This window comes from Medicago sativa, chromosome 5, assembly GCF_051527215.1.
Source record: "Medicago sativa cultivar Bolivia chromosome 5, Bolivia_mono, whole genome shotgun sequence".
NCBI lineage: Eukaryota > Viridiplantae > Streptophyta > Magnoliopsida > Fabales > Fabaceae > Medicago > Medicago sativa.
Genome location: NC_140753.1, coordinates 63014598 through 63032852, shown reverse-complemented (window position 1 = coordinate 63032852; position 18255 = coordinate 63014598). Strand labels below are relative to the sequence as shown.

General features: G+C 33.5%; 3 protein-coding genes across 4 annotated transcripts; all 3 read right to left on the bottom strand.

Annotated features, from left to right (window-relative positions):
- Positions 1 to 2021: 2021 nt before the first annotated feature.
- Positions 2022 to 5657, bottom strand: LOC146923894 (Calcium-dependent lipid-binding (CaLB domain) family protein). Its single transcript, XM_085708980.1, has 5 exons — positions 5097 to 5657; positions 4824 to 4889; positions 3304 to 3442; positions 2767 to 2902; positions 2022 to 2436 (listed from the first exon to the last, which is right to left on the bottom strand). The coding sequence occupies exons 1-5, from the start codon at positions 5161 to 5163 to the stop codon at positions 2383 to 2385; spliced, it is 462 nt and encodes a 153-aa protein (XP_085565106.1). The 5' UTR covers positions 5164 to 5657; the 3' UTR covers positions 2022 to 2382.
- Positions 5658 to 6488: 831 nt separating this feature from the next.
- On the bottom strand, positions 6489 to 10762 carry SCL30 (SC35-like splicing factor 30). 2 transcript variants are annotated; one of them, XM_085708974.1, is made up of 8 exons: positions 10682 to 10762; positions 10285 to 10558; positions 8880 to 9047; positions 8696 to 8736; positions 7324 to 7402; positions 7047 to 7247; positions 6838 to 6953; positions 6489 to 6751 (listed from the first exon to the last, which is right to left on the bottom strand). In XM_085708974.1, exons 2-7 carry the CDS (start codon positions 10542 to 10544, stop codon positions 6839 to 6841), a joined length of 864 nt encoding a protein of 287 aa, XP_085565100.1. In that variant the 5' UTR covers positions 10545 to 10558; positions 10682 to 10762; the 3' UTR covers positions 6489 to 6751; position 6838. The 2 variants fall into 2 exon arrangements, with proteins under 2 accessions (XP_085565100.1, XP_085565101.1); XM_085708975.1 differs by having other exon boundaries at positions 6489 to 6739.
- A 1975-nt stretch (positions 10763 to 12737) lies between these two features.
- Positions 12738 to 17459, bottom strand: LOC146923892 (Radical SAM superfamily protein). The gene is made up of 10 exons (XM_085708990.1): positions 17232 to 17459; positions 17039 to 17114; positions 16336 to 16433; positions 15747 to 15848; positions 15525 to 15611; positions 15175 to 15291; positions 14161 to 14264; positions 13779 to 13918; positions 13540 to 13676; positions 12738 to 13438 (listed from the first exon to the last, which is right to left on the bottom strand). Exons 1-10 carry the CDS (start codon positions 17421 to 17423, stop codon positions 13250 to 13252), a joined length of 1242 nt encoding a protein of 413 aa, XP_085565116.1. The 5' UTR covers positions 17424 to 17459; the 3' UTR covers positions 12738 to 13249.
- Positions 17460 to 18255: the final 796 nt, after the last annotated feature.

Here is an 18255-nt window from a genome sequence, read left to right as displayed (position 1 = left end):
AACATACTTTATTGTTAATAGTTAGATAGATTTAAATCTTTACCTTAAGAAAGATTTGCAGCAATCACAGCAATCATCGTTTACATGATGTTGTACACAAGGATTAAATGTACATTCAAATAAAACATAGAATAAACCACATAAATTTTAGAGTTAAATATGTTTTTGGTCCCTATAAATATATCAAATTTTCGTTTTAGTCCATCTAAAATTTTCCTTCGACTTTTAGTCCCCATAAAATTTTCAGTCTTAAATTTTGGTCTGTATTCTTAAGTCAACATATGTATTTTTTAACGAAATTTTCCAGAAATGTGTAGAATATTATAAAAATATCTCCCAAAATAATTAATTTTTTTTAACCAAACATGAATTAAATATGAATTTTTAACCACAAAAATATAAAAATGCATATTTAATTCATGTTTTGTTAAAAAAATCTAATTTTTTGGGGAGAGTTTCTTATAATATTATAAATTTTCCGTGTAAAATTTTATTCAAAAATATGGATTCTACATAGTAGTTTACTTTAAAGAAGGGACCAAAAGTGAAGATGAAATATTTTTGAGAGAATAAAAGTTCAAGAATTTTTTTGAAGGGATTAAAAGAAAAGTTAGTATATTTATAAGGACAAAAATATATTTAACCCCAAAATTTTAATAAAATGCAGAACAACTCTTAGAAAAACTTGATATGCATATTAATTATATCCTAAAATAATTTATGTAAATTACAATGTAAATGATTTTATCCGGTTTAAGAGACAACAAAAGCTCAACTACGGGTTTGATGGAATACTTTGTATTATTGTTGTTAATTAATAAATCCATAGTCTTTTTATTTTAGAGTTTAATAGTGGTGGGTCTCTGACTCTATGATTATGTCAAAGTCTCACTGGGTCCGACTTGGTCCAATCTAAAACATTATTTATGTTAGTAATTAAAAAATTAAAAACAAGAAATAAAATAAAATTCCCTATAAAAAAAAAAGAAATAAAATAAAGTGTTTAATGATTGTGGATCGACGGTCTAAATCAACTTTGTCCGCACGATCAATCAAAACAATCAAAATTGCCATATTAATTAAAAACATTAATTGATGTGTCAATTCTAAATGTTTTGATTGATTATGTGTGTAAAATTGTTTTGGATTCTCGGCTCACCATCATTATTCATTAAACACTTTGTTTGTAGGGAATTTTATTTTATTTCTTGTGTTTAAATACTAACATAAGAAAAATGTTATAGATTGGACCGGGTCGGATCCAATGAGACTTTGACATAATCCTAGAGACAAAGACCCAATGAGTTGCATAAATCAAAGACAATTGATCTTTAGACACTAACGATCACTCTCATGCACTCACCGAACATTAACGGTTTTTCGGTACTTTCTAGATCAGTTAAGGTGATCGATTTAAAAAGTGTGTCAAACGACATTTAATTACTGTTTGGCTTTTATTAAGTGCCGAAAGAGCAATTGTCTAAGTTAGCCTTCAAACCACCAATGAGGTCCAATAAAACCTCTTGAAACCTCACTAACTTAAACGTTGTGGTGTTTTTGCAAATACATCACTCTCGCTCTAACGGAAAACAATCGCAAACCACTTCATACTCCAGCAGCCGTCAGTTCTAGCCGTCGACAAATCAAGAAACAACAGAATTTTTATCCTAAAATGTGTAGTTTTGATCATTTTTCTATCGAAAAAACTATACACAAGAAAATAAAATGATTTTTTTAAAGCTAAACTAGCCCACCAACTTGACACCGGGGTGAGTCGAATATGAAATCTTGAGGAGGAGCATACCACAAATAAAATGAAACTTATTTTGTTACAAATGAAAATAAACAAATAAAAATAAAACGTTTTCTGAAAGTTCATAGTTTTATTTTGTGAGACTGTATCCCTCATATTAATAATATAAATGAGCTAAGAAAGTATGTAAATATTTTGAAGATGTAATTTTCTAATTGAAAGAAAAACATGTGCAAAATTGATCATAAGTAAATAGATGATTCCAAAGTTTCAAGTTGGTCCAAGAATATAAATTACTGAGAGAATATTTAACCATTACATAGATGATTCCACAGTTTACCATTATATTGTACCAAACAAATATTTACATAAACTCCAATCAGAAAATGATAGTTTCAGGTTATAGTCAAATATCAAAATTCCAGTTAATGCTCATATGATTAACTCATTGAGTGATTACAAATTGTAAGATGAAACTCATAAACAACAATCTCAATTAGTTGCAAGTGCTTACAACACATAACCAACATTAGAAGAGATTTGAAATTCTACGCACATTCAAATGTTAATGAAAATACTTGTCTTCAACTTCCATTCCAAATCCTACATCTGCTGCACTGCACAATGAACTAATATTCACTATCCCTCCATCCTCCAATGTCATCGTCAGTATATTCATTTTCCTGTGATGAATTCCAAGAACATTAGAGAAAATACTAAACATAAGTTTGGTTTGGCGTTAGCATTATTTCTTTCACGTTCCAATGTAATGGACAATGAAAATTAGGAAGCTACAAATTGTAGCAGCAGCCAAACATGCGCCCCCACCGTGAATGCATACATATCATAACATGATCATACACTACATATTGACTAGGTTAATTTCAAATTTATAATTGTAAAATCATAAATAGGGCTTTTTTCATCTGTGATCTCAAAAGTCACATTTTTTACAATGGTTTGCATAACAAGTAATTTGAGCACTTTCAAGCTATTAGTTTCAAAATGTTTACCTTTCGAGTGTAAGTTATACCAACTTCGAGTTCACCGCAATAAGAATTGTCGGCTCGAACCACACTATACTTGCGAGGACGAAGCTCAGCTGATCCATTCTCTGCTCCTTCTGCCAATAAATCCTTTACATAGATTCTGGACACGGAAAAAAAATACCCTTTATCAATTATCAGATCAAGAAATAAAAAAGCACTTACGATCTAATTTTAATGAATCATGACTCTGGTGTAATGTCCTACTCATTTAGGGTTTTTTTGTCATCCTTATTCATAGATGCAGTGTAGCCAATAGCAGATCACAAAAAATAGCTGTTTGCTCAAATTCTGCTATGCAACACTGCAACAGTGCTATAGCTGCTATTCAACAAGCGTATAGCTGGACAATAGCAATTTGTTCAAATTTCATTATGCAATACTGCTACTATAGCCGTTATTTAGCAACACTGAATGAAACTGCATTTTTGAATTGGTTAATCGGAGAAACTAATCATTATTCATGACTGATGCAATTAGTTTATGAAGCAATTGAAGTCTTACACGGCCTGACCAACAAAATCATCGGAAGAAAAAACATCCTTGTCCATGATTTTAAGATTGAGCTTGTATTGGTCACCTGATCCAGGGTATTCCACTCTGAATACAAATTTCTCATTCCATACTGGCCTGCTACCCCCCTCTGCATCATTCAATACACCAGTTAAGCAAATAAATAAAAAAAACTATATTGTAGTGAAATTTTATCTAAGGTTTTATTAGCATTTGAATTTCTTTATGGCTCTAGTGATATCCACTGTTGATAAAGATACTAGCACTTAAGCAGACATTTATTTTTACTGATCCATTGCATGTATGTGACTTTGATCCTTCAAATTACATATTGTGGAGCAGTTGGAAAAGGAAGAAGAAAGGAAAATCTATGTAGCACCAGTCTGTCAGACACTAATACGACACCGACGTATGTGATTACATTCAATCTCTTCGATTTTCTCAAATATTACTAAGTGTGTATGATGAGAGTAACTAGTGTTCGGTGTTTTTGTCAGTGCTTCATAAGGAAAAACTTCTACTTTGCCATTCCCATTTCCTTAAAAAAGCAGAATACACATGGGAGAGGGGCTGAATGAAAATTGTCTCATTCCATGAACATGCCACTTCATACTGAAATGTGTGGATTTATCCATGTGTGACAACTGGGGTAACCCTTTTGTTTTATAGTGTCAGATTCTTCAGCTCTAAGCTTCTAACCACAAAATGTTCAATTCATTTATCCAATTTGCTTTATTACCCCCCTCTCCACAAGAAATCAAAAAGAAAAAAAAAAAAAGGCAGAAGGAATAGATTACATAAGCATCCCCCTAGATTAAACCTAACAAATCTCTTCCTATTTCACTTTCACTCTTTCAATATCACAACAGGAAAATCTGAGTACAAGTGTATGTCAAATCATTATACTAATCCATGTACCCGTCAGGGAAGATTAACTTACTATCTTGAACCAATTTAACTAGTGGTTCCACCGTTGAACCATGAACTACATAAGCAAATGAGAAATGATATTTGAACAACCATTTTTTAGAACTTTTGTGACAACTTTCTCTCTCATACTCACATTATCTTTTTACTTTCTCTCTCTATTGCTTTGGTTTTTGTGCCACTACCTCATTTCCTTTGTAAAATTTTGGTTGTCACAAAAGTTGTCACATATATGGATGTTCAATTAACACAACTCTTAAGCAAATCTAACCACTTACAAAATTTAATCTATGAAATAATGACAATCAATGGCATGAGATTTGAAATACTCCACCATTCACTTCGTCTGCCTTCAACATTTCATTGAAAGTGTATTTCGTTACCCATGTGCCGATGTCGAACACTGACACAACACTAATGTTTGTGATTACATTCAATCAGTTTCATTTTCTTAAATTATTATTGATGTCTACGTGTCAGTGTCAATATCGTGTATGATGTATTTGCTTCACAGTACAAACACATGTCAATTGATTAAACACAAGACAACTGAATTTTGAGAGAGAATGAGGAAAAGAACTAACCATGAACTACACTGCTCTTGTGCTCTTGCCTCTTGTATTGTAAGAGAACATACGGATCCATGCGAGCTATTAACAAAGAAAACATAATTATAAAAAAAATGATAAAAATAACATTTTCATTTGCATGTAAATCTGAGAGGTCAGATCAGAAGATAAACCAAGAGGAAAAATAAAACAGCATATTTTAGAATAAGAAAAAATGCTTTAAATCTGAGGAAAAACATTGCATGCAAACAATAATAAAATTAGAAAGGGAAAATAACTGTTATTTACCAAAGATATCGGTTTCTTGAAGACCCTTTGCTTTCACCAAAAGCACTTCCATGAACCCAATTGTCATCTCTCTCACACTCTCTTCAAATCTCTCTCTAGTCTCTCTCTTCAAACTTCTCTCTCAAAGGTGGAGATGAAATGAAATAGAAGTTTCTTTGGTTTGGTTAGTATAGAAGGAAGAAAAGTGAAAGTCAATATACATCAGCAACCCATAATATGACAAAAACGTGTGTAACTAGTAGAAGATTTGACAAAGACAAAGCCACCTTCAAAGGCAAAGAATGTGAAACTGAAAGTATCCAACAAATAATAAAGAAATACTAGTTGTTAGTTAGCCACGTAAGAAATGGAAAGTCATCAATCAATGTTATTACGCGTTTTCCATTTTCTGATCCTGACTAGTACAATAATCACTTGCTTGCTACATTTGAGTTTTCCGATTATTGCAAGAAACATTGAGCTTTACTAAATAACAAAATTAAGGGAACCTTGGAACATTTCTGATTTTCCTTTTTGAGAAGAAAATGGAAGTAATTTAGTGGTTACATTAACCCAAATCTCTTCCTCAAAACCCCGTATATCTTTGGTGACATTTTTATCATTAAAATGCTTCCAACAATTATGTTTTAGAAAGTATCTAAAACAAAAGAAAAAAAAGAATAAGGTGAAAGTGACAAGTTGTGTGAGAAAACCAAATTTTTAAAAAACTAAAATAAATTACTAGTTTTTTATCACACAGAAATGCAATATTCTCAAGTTTACATTCCTAAAACAAAATTTATGACCTTAAAACACAAATTTAGAACAAATGTTTACAGAGTATCTCACTCGAATAAAGTCTAACTAGCAGTCACAAGACTTTTATATAGGCTACATATTATATCAGATATAATTTCTGATTGGTATGGACGTATTTTGTAAAACTTGAGTTCCTATAGTTACCACATCAATGAAAGCATGAGCTGCTATGATTGTTAAACTTGATACCACATCTGATGACATAACAATCAAGAGTTGAGCAACTCCAATTTAATTACAGCAATAAGTTCGTAGTCCAACATGATTGTTTCATTTAGAACATTCATTGGTTGCTAGACTTGGTTCCGTTGAGCGGTTGAAACTTCATTGCATATTCTATTTTTTATTTTTTTTACTTCAAATTAACCACTTGCCCATGCTAAAATGGTGATTGTAACACATGCTAGCATTATATATTCTTTTAGACAGGATGAAGGTATCAATCACACCTGAAACATACAGCCCAACACTGTAGCTTATGCAAAAATCACCATTTTAACAAACCTAGTACTATGTTAGTTACCAAACAAGGACACAGTCATTGACGGTCTCATACAACTGCAGCAGTTATGTTGAAATCATTCTCGAAGGGTGTTTGACAGAAGAAAAATAAAAGCTTAAAATCCTCAACAATTCATCAGTTACATAGGTATTACACAAGTTCAAAGTCCAAAAAGCCCCACACAGGTACCAAGTTTAAAGATTATACAACCAACCATCATAACATTTTGAAACTTTTAAGCAGTCTACATGTTTTAGTAAATGTCCTGATAAATAGAAGATAGTAAATGTCCTGATAAATAGAGGAAATTGTACATAAGCCCAAATGCGCATTGCCAATAAACCTGCAGTGCAACCTGCATGAAAAAAAACCATCAAAATAGATTCTAAACAGAGGAACTGATATCCTAATAAATATACTTTTTAACATTGAACACTTTACCTCATCTGCCACGTCTAGGTGACAAATCAACAGATCTTGATCTAGATCTAGATCCTGGGGGTGATCTTGATGACTTCCACTGGCCTCTATCCGCCTCAGATTTGTACACAGATTTCCTTTATACAGAACAAAGTATAAACATACAGCGCAGGAGAGGGGAACCTAGCACATTCAAGTAAAGAAGATAAACAGAAAATAGATGGACTCACTCGGCATATCCATTGCTTTGATTCTGATCAACATCATTGCCATAACCTGGAGGAGAATACGACCTGCGTTTATGATCTCCATCGCGCTCCACAGGAGGACTTCTAGGAGGACTTCTAGGTGATCTAGGGCGTTCTGCATGCCTTCTAGGAGAAACAGAGTAGTCACCTTGCCTTCTTGGGGCAGGCGAGAAGGACCTGGACCTGTCATATATCAATTCAAAACCATGACTTCGTGATTCAGTTAACATATAAAAGGAAGTTATTTGAAGAAACTTGCCTTGAGCGATAGCGGTTTCTAGAACCAGAGTGATAAGGAGGTGATCTTGATCTGGAAATTGAGCGAGATCGAGAACGCCCTGATGGATTTGACATGATTATAAAATTGTAAGTATTTATAAGAAATGCAGAGCAATGCCATATCACATTTGGCCAACCTAAGAACTAAGATTCAATATGAGCAATGCTTCATATATATGAAAACATTTAGCAAGATGAATGAAAAATTGTATAACTATAAAGTACGACCAATTTAGCACATCAAAAGACTAAACGTGGTCGACGAAAGTTGAGGAATGGGTGGAAGAACTGTCATAGCATCTGAAAAATACCTCACCACACCATGAATGATGAATCTACTGTAAAATATGTCCAAATCATCTTATCTTTTATCTTAAAATTAGTTTTCCATATTCTCTTACTTTCATGATTTTTTTTTTTTTTTACATATTTCACTAGGATTAAGAGTCTAGTAGAGTAATACTCTAATAGATTAATATAAATAAAGATTAGTGTTGACTTCTGTATTTAACATTCAACATACCATTCCTACTTTTATTATAGTTCTGAGTACCCCCAACTTCCCTTCCTTTATGCCTAAAACTAGCCTAATGACTTAAACAAGAAATATGAAAAAGCATGGCACCTATGCATACTCTTAGTAAAGAAGCTTAAAAATTGGCAGTCCCCAATGAACACCTACCGTTCCAACAAAAATCAGTCTTCCAATCCTTATATATCTAGTATGGTTTTCAGTAGGCTAGCTAAAATCAATTAGTTAAATAACTTTTAGACACATAAAAGTTTAGTATCGGAGCGGCAATCCTGACAATAAATCTCTGGAGCATCAATACTAAGACAACAAAGGTCAAGGGGGCGCAGTCTGAATAGAGTACAACATAACTATTTACTACTCATGAAATACATGGATATGACATTATAGAAAGAAAAATATATATATCATTGTTTCTTCACATCAGGATAAATACAAAATAGGCTTAAATAAGCCACAATTCTAATTCCAACTAGAATAAGCCATGGTCAAGACTCTGGAAGAACATATTTAGGTTCAGTATCAGGAAAAAGCAGCAAAACTTTTTAAAGACAACTAATAAATTTCTTGAGGCAACAAAGAAACGATTATCAATTCATTCAGATAAAGCACACATGTCACACACTATCATTCTATTGTCAAATTCACGCAAAAAGGACAAATTCTAATGTGGTGGAAGAACAACAACAATATGCATCACATGTGCAGGTGGAACAAATTTCATATCTAGCATCTAAAAAATGCTTCAGCCATAAATAGCATTAGGTCTGCTCAGTATAGATTCCAAGAAGTTAATACAATTTGAAAAAAGTAATATTACCGTGGTAGGAAGACCTTTGCCCTCCATAGCCCCCTGGTCCTCTGTAAAATACAAAAATCATGCAAATACATATAAAGAGATATTTTTTTTGGTGGGCGATCTTTAAATGCGACAAAGTAAGATATACTACAGATTTGTAATCTTCTACATAAGAGTAGACAAAGCAGAGAAATCAAAGACATACCTGGACCTACTAGTCCTATGACGCATCTCCTCTGGCCTTTTTCTTGTCTCTGCAGCCACAACAACAGATATTTCCCTTCCAGCAAAAATTTGTCTGTCCATATGGTACTGCGCCTCAGAGGCCTCATATGCATCCACAAACTGCACGAATGCAAAGCCTCGAGGTTGTCTGTACGGGAAAAAACAGAGCTTCATTCTAACACTGCTACAAAAATATTGGCAGAGAAAGACTGCAGAAAATGCTGATTAGGCAGACTTCGCATACCACAGTAACCACCTCAAATCACATTACATAGTATAGCTTTCTTTAGACAACCTATTAATGGCTCTCTTGAGACATGTACACAGTAGTGGACGCTGATTACTAAAGCCGCTAAAATCCAAAGCTTAGTTGTGACTGGGCCTTATCTTTACATTCAAGTAGTAAAGTGACTTGAAAAATTCTTCAACATTCTTGTTGTATTTATAATCACTTGAATTCAAAGCTTCCCACAACCACAAAATAAAAAAAACCTCCTCACAAAGTCTTCAATAGGACAACCAACCAACTTGCATGAAACTTGTATTCATTGAGTTGCGTAATTATATAGATTCTCTATCTTGGTATGACATTAACACACTTGGAAACCAACAAGTTAAAGAGTGAGTAGTTCTCTTCAAATGTGGGGCTTGGGCTTGTTTTAACTTCAATTTCAAACCAACATACCCCCTGACAAACCAGTCAAAATTAATTCATAATGCAAAAGTTTAAACCTTATAAACCAAAAAAAATTACATTTTGGTTCCATCTATTTTCAAATTCACAATTTTGGTCCTTAAATTTCATTTCTGCCTAATTTGGTCTCCCCACATGACGATTTTTGGGGACCAAAAGTTTGGAAAAACAACAATACTAAGAGACCAAGTGCCTGTTTGGATTGGCTTATATGAGCTTGTCTATTGGAATAAGTTGTTTTCAGCTTATGACATTGTTCAAAAACTGTTTTCAGCTTATTTTCATAAGTCCTCCAAGATATCTTATGAAAATAGCTTATAAATTTTACGAAAACAATTTAACTTTATTTTATGTTCTGCTATAGAAATATCTTATACATAAGCACTTGTGCTTTAAGTTGCAAATCAGCTGTTAATCCAAACAGCGCCCAAAAGTACAATAAAACAATTCAGAAACCAAAATCCCAAAAAATAATTCGCAAGAATCAAATTCATGAAAAATAAAATAGGGAACCAAAATCGTAAATTTAAGAAAACAAGGGGACATGACAGAACAGACCACCCAAACCCAACAATCAACCTGTCAAATCAAACCCACAAATCTGAAAAACACAAACTTAACAAACAACACAGCAAGACACAAACAATAATTACGAATAATTACGCAGAGTAGATCACAAAACTTAGCTCACCCAGAGTAATAATCCTTCGGTATGTAAACATCACGAACCGGTCCAAATCGCTCGAACGGCGCTCTCAGCTCCTCAGGTCTACAATCCAAAGGAATGTTCCTCACCAAAAGACTCCCATTGTTGCTTTCCCGGCGTCTACCTCCACCTCCACCTCCACCACCACCACCGTATCCTCTCCTGCCACCACCACCTCCACCACCACCCCTTCCACCGTATCCTCTCCGTGGAGGACTGTAGTAACCTGGACTGTTCCTCCGCATTTCTTAACCTAACCCTAATTTCAAAATTAACAAAGAATTAATGGAAATTGGCGAGAATTCGAATGTGCTTAGTTGTTGTTTGAAGCGAATTATTGATTGGAATGATGAAAAAGATAATGAATTTAGAAAATTGTTACCTTGATTTGAGTGATTAGAGAGAAAGGTACCAAAAAATTCGTATGCACGGGAAAGTATAGAAAAGAAAGCGTTGAGAATGTGTTTGTTTTTTCCTCTGAGAAACCTATTTTAAACCCTAGATTGGATTTCACGTGACCATTCCAAACGCACCGTTTCATTCATAACTATAAATATATACTCCTATTTTATTTTTATTTTTTTTAATTATTTGTTAGTTACACGCTCTCTAAGTTTATTGAATAATTTTTTAGTTGGTCTTTCACAAATTTTTCTGAGGTTGATTTAGTCTTTTACAAAAATAAAATATTGTAGTTTCTAGTAATTTTATACCAGATAAATCAGTATAAAAATATCAAAGATAAGTCTATTGAATAATTTTTTAGTTGGTCATTCACAAATGTTTATGAGGTTGATTTAGTCTTTTACAAAAATAAAATATTGTAGTTTCTAGTATTTTTATACCAGATAAATCAGTATAAAAATATCAAAGATAAGTCTATTGAATAATTTTTTAGTTGGTCATTCACAAATTTTTCTGAGGTTGATTTAGTCTTTAACAAAAATAAAATATTGTAGTTTCTAGTATTTTTATACCAGATAAATCACTATGAAAATATCAAAGAGTAAATTGATTCGTGAGAAAATTATGAAAGATTAAATTGGATCTTCACTCATGGTATTTATAGTTTTTTTGTTGTTTTTATGTTGAGAATCTAGATCATACTCAAAACTCATTTTAAGTAGATTTGCAGAAACTTATTTCAAGTACGTTTAGGTAAACTCGGTTCAAGACTTCAAGTACATCTAGATAAACTTAATTCATGTAACACATGTACATTCTAAGTTACTAGATTTTACTCAAACTCAATTCAAGTACATTTTCATAAAGACAAAATTACACTTTTAGTCCCTTAACTTAATTTTAAATAACAATTTGGTCCTTTATATTTTTTTTTTCCATTTCAATTTTGTCATTTTGGTCCATTTGCATATGGATCTTCCAACTTCAAATTTAATATTCATTTGTAGACATATATTTTTGAAGATTAAGAGGCAATAATATACATAAAGGACAAAATTGAAATGAAAAAAAAAAGATAAACAACCAATTGTTAACTGAAATTAAGTTAAATGACGAGAAACTGTAATTTTACCTTTTCATAAACTTAGATTTTACTAAAGCTCAGTTGAAGAACATTTACACAGTTCAAATGTGTTTACATAAACTTGGTTTATATAAACTCAATTTAAGTACGTTTAAGCAAATTCTATTCTTCAAGCACTTTATGCCAAGAGTATTTTGAGTTAGAAAGGTGTAAGCATGAAAAAAGGGGTAGCCAAATGAAGGGGTTGTAACTAACAAATGTCTGAATTATTATATTATATTATATTATGAAATTTCTACCAGTATACCTACCAGAATAGATTTTTTCCTCCTCAATGCCTATAGGATTCCAACTTCCGGGAAGGCTTTCTGCTGATTTTGAACTCAATGATAACAATCAATAATCCAAACTCCTTAGCTCATTGAAGAGCTTGAAGAAGTTCTATGGCCTCACATTCCTTTTAGACTAGCCATCCAACTTGTTCTAGCAAGAAGAAAATCACATCTTTCTCCCCTTAGACACACACATTGCCGTTAGTAGGCATCAAAGACGGATACATCTATACTCTTTTTTTAAGAAAACTGTGGAGGCCTCATCCATAATTCTAATTCAACATGCAGTTGATCAAGATTCCATTTAGCATTAGATTCTCAACTTTCCCAAACCTTGTTATTTCCTCTATAACTCAAGCTCCAATTTGGATCCTCTACAATGTTGTATGGTGCAGTAGCTATAGAAACCATTAGATTAGAAAGAGATTCGTGAGGTTTTGCATTTATAATTTGCTATACCATAAAGCAGCTGTTTAGGATTTGGATTCATGAGATTTTGCATTTATAATTTGCAAAAACTAAACAACTTTAACATTGTCAAAATGACATGGTCCATAGTGAACCACTTAAAGGATGTGCATTTCAAACAACGTCTATGTTCTAATAGCAACAAAAAATTAACAAAGGGAAAAATATCTGTTTTAATAATCAGATTTTCACAGGCTAGATCAGCAGTTTGCTACATGAATAAATATATAATGCAAAAGGGGTCCAATACATGAAAAATATCTCCCAAGTGCACCATATAAACTACAAGGTCCTAATCACTTATTACCAACAATATTTGCTTGTGGCAGTAACTAAATCTCCAGTAGGTTATTTCTTATGAAAATTCCTCTTAGCTTCCAAAGAATCTAAAGACTTTCTAAGTTGCCAAGCCTGCATACCACAAAAATAGTGCCAACAACCACATAGATGTTTCTCCACATTTCTCTGCTAGCAAGAAAGTTGACATTACAACTCGGGCAGTAACAGGAAACACCTCTATCACTTCATAATTGGTAATTGAGATTATGCTCATTTTGGTTCATCAAACCTCTCATTGTTTTTGTCCAAACTTGTTAGTATATGCCATATAAGTAGAATGTTGATAACATAAGCAGCCACGAAACTGACATTGTGTGTGCAATCAACCTGTAACTGCAAGGTCCATATTTGGAAGCTGGGATTCCAGATTGTTGTCAGAGTCCGTGACCAAAGGAGTTTTCTGGAAATTATTTCGTAGCTGACCACAAGCTGCATTTGCGTCCAGTCCTCTGGTTTGGCGTACACTAGTGGTTATTTTAGATGACTCCAAAGCATTAACAAATGCTTGCACCTACCAAATGACAAAGTTTGGATTGAAAAATTATTGAATACATCAAGCCATAAATTATAAATCGTGTTTAGAATAAATGAAAAATAAGAAAATTATCATACTGCTTTCCTGTAAGGACGGCGAAACTCAGAGCCTTCTATTGGATTAAAAGGTATAAGATTGACATGATAACCACTGCCATATTCATGTAGTAGTTTAGCTAGTTCTACTGCATTGTCTACCGAGTCATTGATTCCAGCTGCTCAAACATAATGACAGGAAAGTGGCAAATACATTGTAAGAATTTCATTAACCTTACTATACGAGGGAGGAACAAGAATGTGTTCGAAACTTTCCGTACCTAAAAGTGCATATTCAAAGGAAACCCGTCTACTTGTTTCACGGAAGTATTCCTTGCAATCTTGCATAAGTGCATCCAATGGGTAAGACTTTGCACTTGGAACAATTGTCTCCCTTAGTTTCTGGTTAGGAGCATGTAGGCTGATGCAAGATACAAAAGGGAGGGATATCATATGTTAGAAAGAGAATTATTTACATAAACGAGTATGAAAAAATCCACTAAAAGAAGCCACCAAATGATATATTTTGCGGCCACAAATCAGACCAGACCAGACACCAAAGTATGAACAATGAACGAAGAAAGGCACGAGATAAAAGCATATTGATTATTCGTTGTGAAGTCCTAATTCTTGACTGACAAGACCAGAATCAAGGACAATTACCTCACAGCTAAAGTGGATTGAAGTTTATGAGTAGCTAACTTCTTTATTGTATTTGGAACCCCCACGGTGGAGATAGTCATCATTCTTTGCCCAATTTGTATATCCTACACGAAGCCAACATTAGCACACTTACATACAATAACTATATGCTCTCTATCATCACAATAAAATGAAATATAAAAGGTGAAATAAGACCAAGCAAAACTTTATTCTGATCAGCATAGTCAATCACTGATCACAGAAAATAGCTGTTTGTTCAAATTCTGCTAAGCAACAGTGTTATAGCACAACTATAGTTGCTGTTTAACAACATTTTGTACTAAATAGCGTATCACGGAGCAATAGTGGTTGTTCAAATTCTGCTACGCTATATTGTTTATAGCCGCTACTTAACAACACTGATCCGATAAATGATTTCTTTTGACGGATGACCATATGTATGCATAAATATTTTTATGCATGTGAGACGGTCCTATTCTGTTCTATCTCGTTTATGCTTTCCAAGGGAACTAAGATGTATCACTTTTTACCTTGTAAGTGTATCCTGTTCTGTTCTACTTTTAAGTTTTAACATGTACCAAACATAAAACATAACTAATTTGTTCTCTTATATTCTGGCCTGTTTTAATTTCTATAGAACTTCTGGAAAGAAAAAAAAAATCCATGTCCCTCCTCCGTGAAAAGATAATATTATGCAAAACAACCAATCCAGTAGCAAGAGAACCTAACACTTGCTAAGATGGAATCAAAAATTTGCAAAACCGATCTGTAAGGTGAGGGGTACCGCTCTTTATAAACTCACTTCAGGCTCTATTTCTATTCTATGCGATTTGGGTTTTTTCCCAATAAGTAACTACCAATGAGTCCCAGAGTTTAAATGATAATGTTAACCCTAGTTAAGAGCACAGATCGCTGTTGCAGGTTTAAACTCTAAATATCATATAGAGAACTGTTACAATTACAGGCAAGCATTTGATAAGGATATAATGTCACATATCATAGGCATTCATTCACCTTATTCAAGCAATGGTGTGCCTCAATTACTGCCTTCAGGTTTAACATTGGTTCACCCATTCCCATAAAGACTACATTAGTCACCCTGCGTTTGAACACCTCCTCAATGGCCAAGACCTGTTCACATAAAATGCAATGTTATCCAGCTTTGTGGTGGAACAAAAAGAGCTTGCGTAAAAACATTTGCGAACCCGAAAATGATCTTGTTGCTTTATTTGATATTTTTCCTTTCTTTTCTGTTAACATTTTTATTCTTTTAATTAAATCTAAATTGCCTTGGGCAATTTATTTACGGATCACATGGGAAATCTAACATTAAACTACTCTACTGTATATGTATGGACACAAACCTGCTCAACAATTTCATGGCTCCGAAGATTCCTTGAAAAGCCCCCTTTTCCAGTGGCACAAAAAGAGCATTTCAGAGGGCAACCTACCTAAATATCCAAATAACAGATGGACATAACAAAAACAAATGGAAAATATCAGTTTCTTGATCAATAACGCAAACATTACTGCAAAGAAAGAGAACAACAACTCATTCATCAATGATTCAAAAGTAAGTCAAACACCTGCGATGAGACACATGCTGTCAGGCGAACTGAACCCTTCTCATCTTCAACAGGAATACCAACAGTTTCAATCAATCTGTTGTCTTCCAACTTTAATAACAACTGCAAAATCAAATTCCAACAAATAGAAAAACAAGAATCAGTGCATAAAAAAAACCAAGGAAACATCAACAATCCCATCCTTTAACAAGCAAGTTAATATCTTACCCTTCTTCTTAAGAATACCAAGTAAAACACACAAAGAAAACAACTTGAATCATTGCCGGAAAAATGAGAACAATGTCACTGGAATCAAATTACATTTGTGTTTAGAGGTAGACATCTCAAGATATAAAGTGGTCACTAAAACAGAAATTTAAATCATTTAAAAAAATTAAAAACTACAAAGCACAACAATACAACATCGTAAATGATTGAATGTTTTTCTTATTGAAAAACATGAAGTTTTTCTTATTGAAAAGTATAGCCTTTGAAATAAATAATGTATTGAATGTTGTGATACCCCATAAAAAATGATTATAGCAGGAACCATAAATTAAAAACAACAACAACAACAATAGGTTTGCTGAACTGTGATTATATCTTTTACCTTAACAGTTCCATCAGTTGCAACGACAGTGTTGAAAATAGGAGACCTTCCTACCTTCCATCCAGCTTCCTCAAGCTCATTCCTAAATGCTTGAGGCACTGCAATGCAAGCAAAACCACAACAACACCACATCGAAAAGTTAATACTTTCATTGTCAAACACTCGACACTAACACTAACACGAACACGAACAACACCGACAACAGTAATAATTTGATAAAATAGAAGTGATTGAATATAACCACGTGGGTCAATGTCGTGTGAATGACACTGACACAGCTAATAATTTGATAAAATGAAAGTAATTGAATGTAACCACCTGCGTCAATGCTACACTGAAACAGACGCAAACGATACTGACACCAATAATAACTTGATACAATGAAAATGATTGAATGCAACCATGTGTGTCAGTGTGGTGTGGGTTGTTCGAACATCGGACAAAACTTCTTACTCAATACTCCCTCCATCCCGGATTAACTGAGCCATTTACTTAAAAAAAGTGTCCCAAAATAACTGAGCCATTTCAATTTTCAATACTACTTTCATCATTCTCAATTCAATATATTCCACTTTTTCCTTTATTTATACATTTTTCTTAATAAGTGTGAAATGAACCAAGGGCTCAATTAATCCGGGACAGAGGGAGTAATAGATATCTCAACAAACAAGACAAAATAAGGTTAAAAGTAAAATACACTCACCCTGAGTAAACTCCTGAATATCTTTGACCTTTCTCTTGTATATAAGATGATAAAGTTGCTTCCCCCTAAAACCTTGCTAAGAAAAATTCAATCAATAAAAAAAAATTCATCAAAAATTCAATTTTTTTATTTATTTCAAAGTGAATTGAATAAATTAATAACGAAGGGAATTGAAAAAAGAGAAGAAATTTACCTGACCAAAGTCAAGGGCAAGTTTCTGAAGTTCGGTTTCGGATAAGCCAAGGAGAACCTGAGACTGAGGAATAATTGTGCGAGGAGGAGAAGAAGAAGAAGAAGTTGCGAAGGAAATGGCGGCACGTGTGCGAGGTGAAGGACGCACCACACGTGCGAGGGGGATGGAATAGTGGTGAAGCAGAGACATCATTATCTCTCTTACAAGAAAGAAGAGAAAGAAGATAACGAAACACAGAGTAGAAGCAAAAACCTCTTAAACCCTCCACCCAATGTTTATTAATTCAATTTTAATTATATTTTCAATAATATCCTAACTTTTTTTTTTGAGAGAATAATAATATCCTAACTTGATAAGTAAAAACTAAAATTTCATGTTGTTGATATTTTTATTTTAAATTACTTCATTTTTCCCTATTTTAAATTTTTGTCACTAAATTTAAAAAATTATAAGAATGATGTTAGGAAATTGTCTCGGGTAAAATAGAATATTTTATGTTTACATAGGGAGAATGGAGGTTTGGGGGTCAGGAGGCTGAATGAGTTTAATTTATCTTTACTTAGTAAATAGGTGTGGAGTATGATGGAGGAAAGAGGAAGTTTGTGGTAAAATGTGTTGTTTGGGAAATATGGTGAGGAGGGGGGTGGTTATGTGTTGGTGGAGATTGGGGGGCTCCGTGTGGTGGCAAAACTTGAATCTTATTAGGATGAGGGATGGTTTGTTAGATGATCGGTGATTGTTGGATAATATTTCTAGGCAGGTGGGGATAGGGCTTCTTCATTGTTCTATAAGGATTCTTGGTTGGATGATGTATTTTTAGATGTTAGATATGCTAGGTTGTTTGATCTTGTTGTTAATAAATTTGTCACTATTGCAAAGATGTTTTCTTTTGATTAGGAGGTTAATGGAGAGGCGTGGAAGTAGAGAAGGAGATTGTTTGCATGGGAGAAGGGGTTGGTAAGGGAGTGTGCGGAGCAACTTTCACTTGTTGTTTTGCAGGTTGGTGTGACTGACAAGTGGATTT

Bases quoted from the DNA above. Each gene is read 5' to 3' on its own strand.
- LOC146923894 (XM_085708980.1), bottom strand. From the start codon at position 5,163: ATGACAATTGGGTTCATGGAAGTGCTTTTGGTGAAAGCAAAGGGTCTT. The intron at 3,443-4,823 runs GTTAGTTCTTTT...TGAATGATGCAG, and splicing joins CAAGAGCAGTGTAGTTCATG to AGGGGGGTAGCAGGCCAGTA. The intron at 2,437-2,766 runs GTAAACATTTTG...AATTCATCACAG, and splicing joins GTATAACTTACACTCGAAAG to GAAAATGAATATACTGACGA.
- SCL30 (XM_085708974.1), bottom strand. From the start codon at position 10,544: ATGCGGAGGAACAGTCCAGGTTACTACAGTCCTCCACGGAGAGGATAC. The intron at 9,048-10,284 runs GTGAGCTAAGTT...TTTCCCGTACAG, and splicing joins CCGAAGGATTATTACTCTGG to ACAACCTCGAGGCTTTGCAT. The intron at 7,403-8,695 runs GTAATATTACTT...CAAATCCATCAG, and splicing joins GCAAAGGTCTTCCTACCACG to GGCGTTCTCGATCTCGCTCA.
- LOC146923892 (XM_085708990.1), bottom strand. From the start codon at position 17,423: ATGATGTCTCTGCTTCACCACTATTCCATCCCCCTCGCACGTGTGGTG. The intron at 17,115-17,231 runs GTAAATTTCTTC...AATTTTTCTTAG, and splicing joins TTGCCCTTGACTTTGGTCAG to CAAGGTTTTAGGGGGAAGCA. The intron at 15,849-16,335 runs GTAAAAGATATA...TTGATTTTGCAG, and splicing joins CAACTGATGGAACTGTTAAG to TTGTTATTAAAGTTGGAAGA.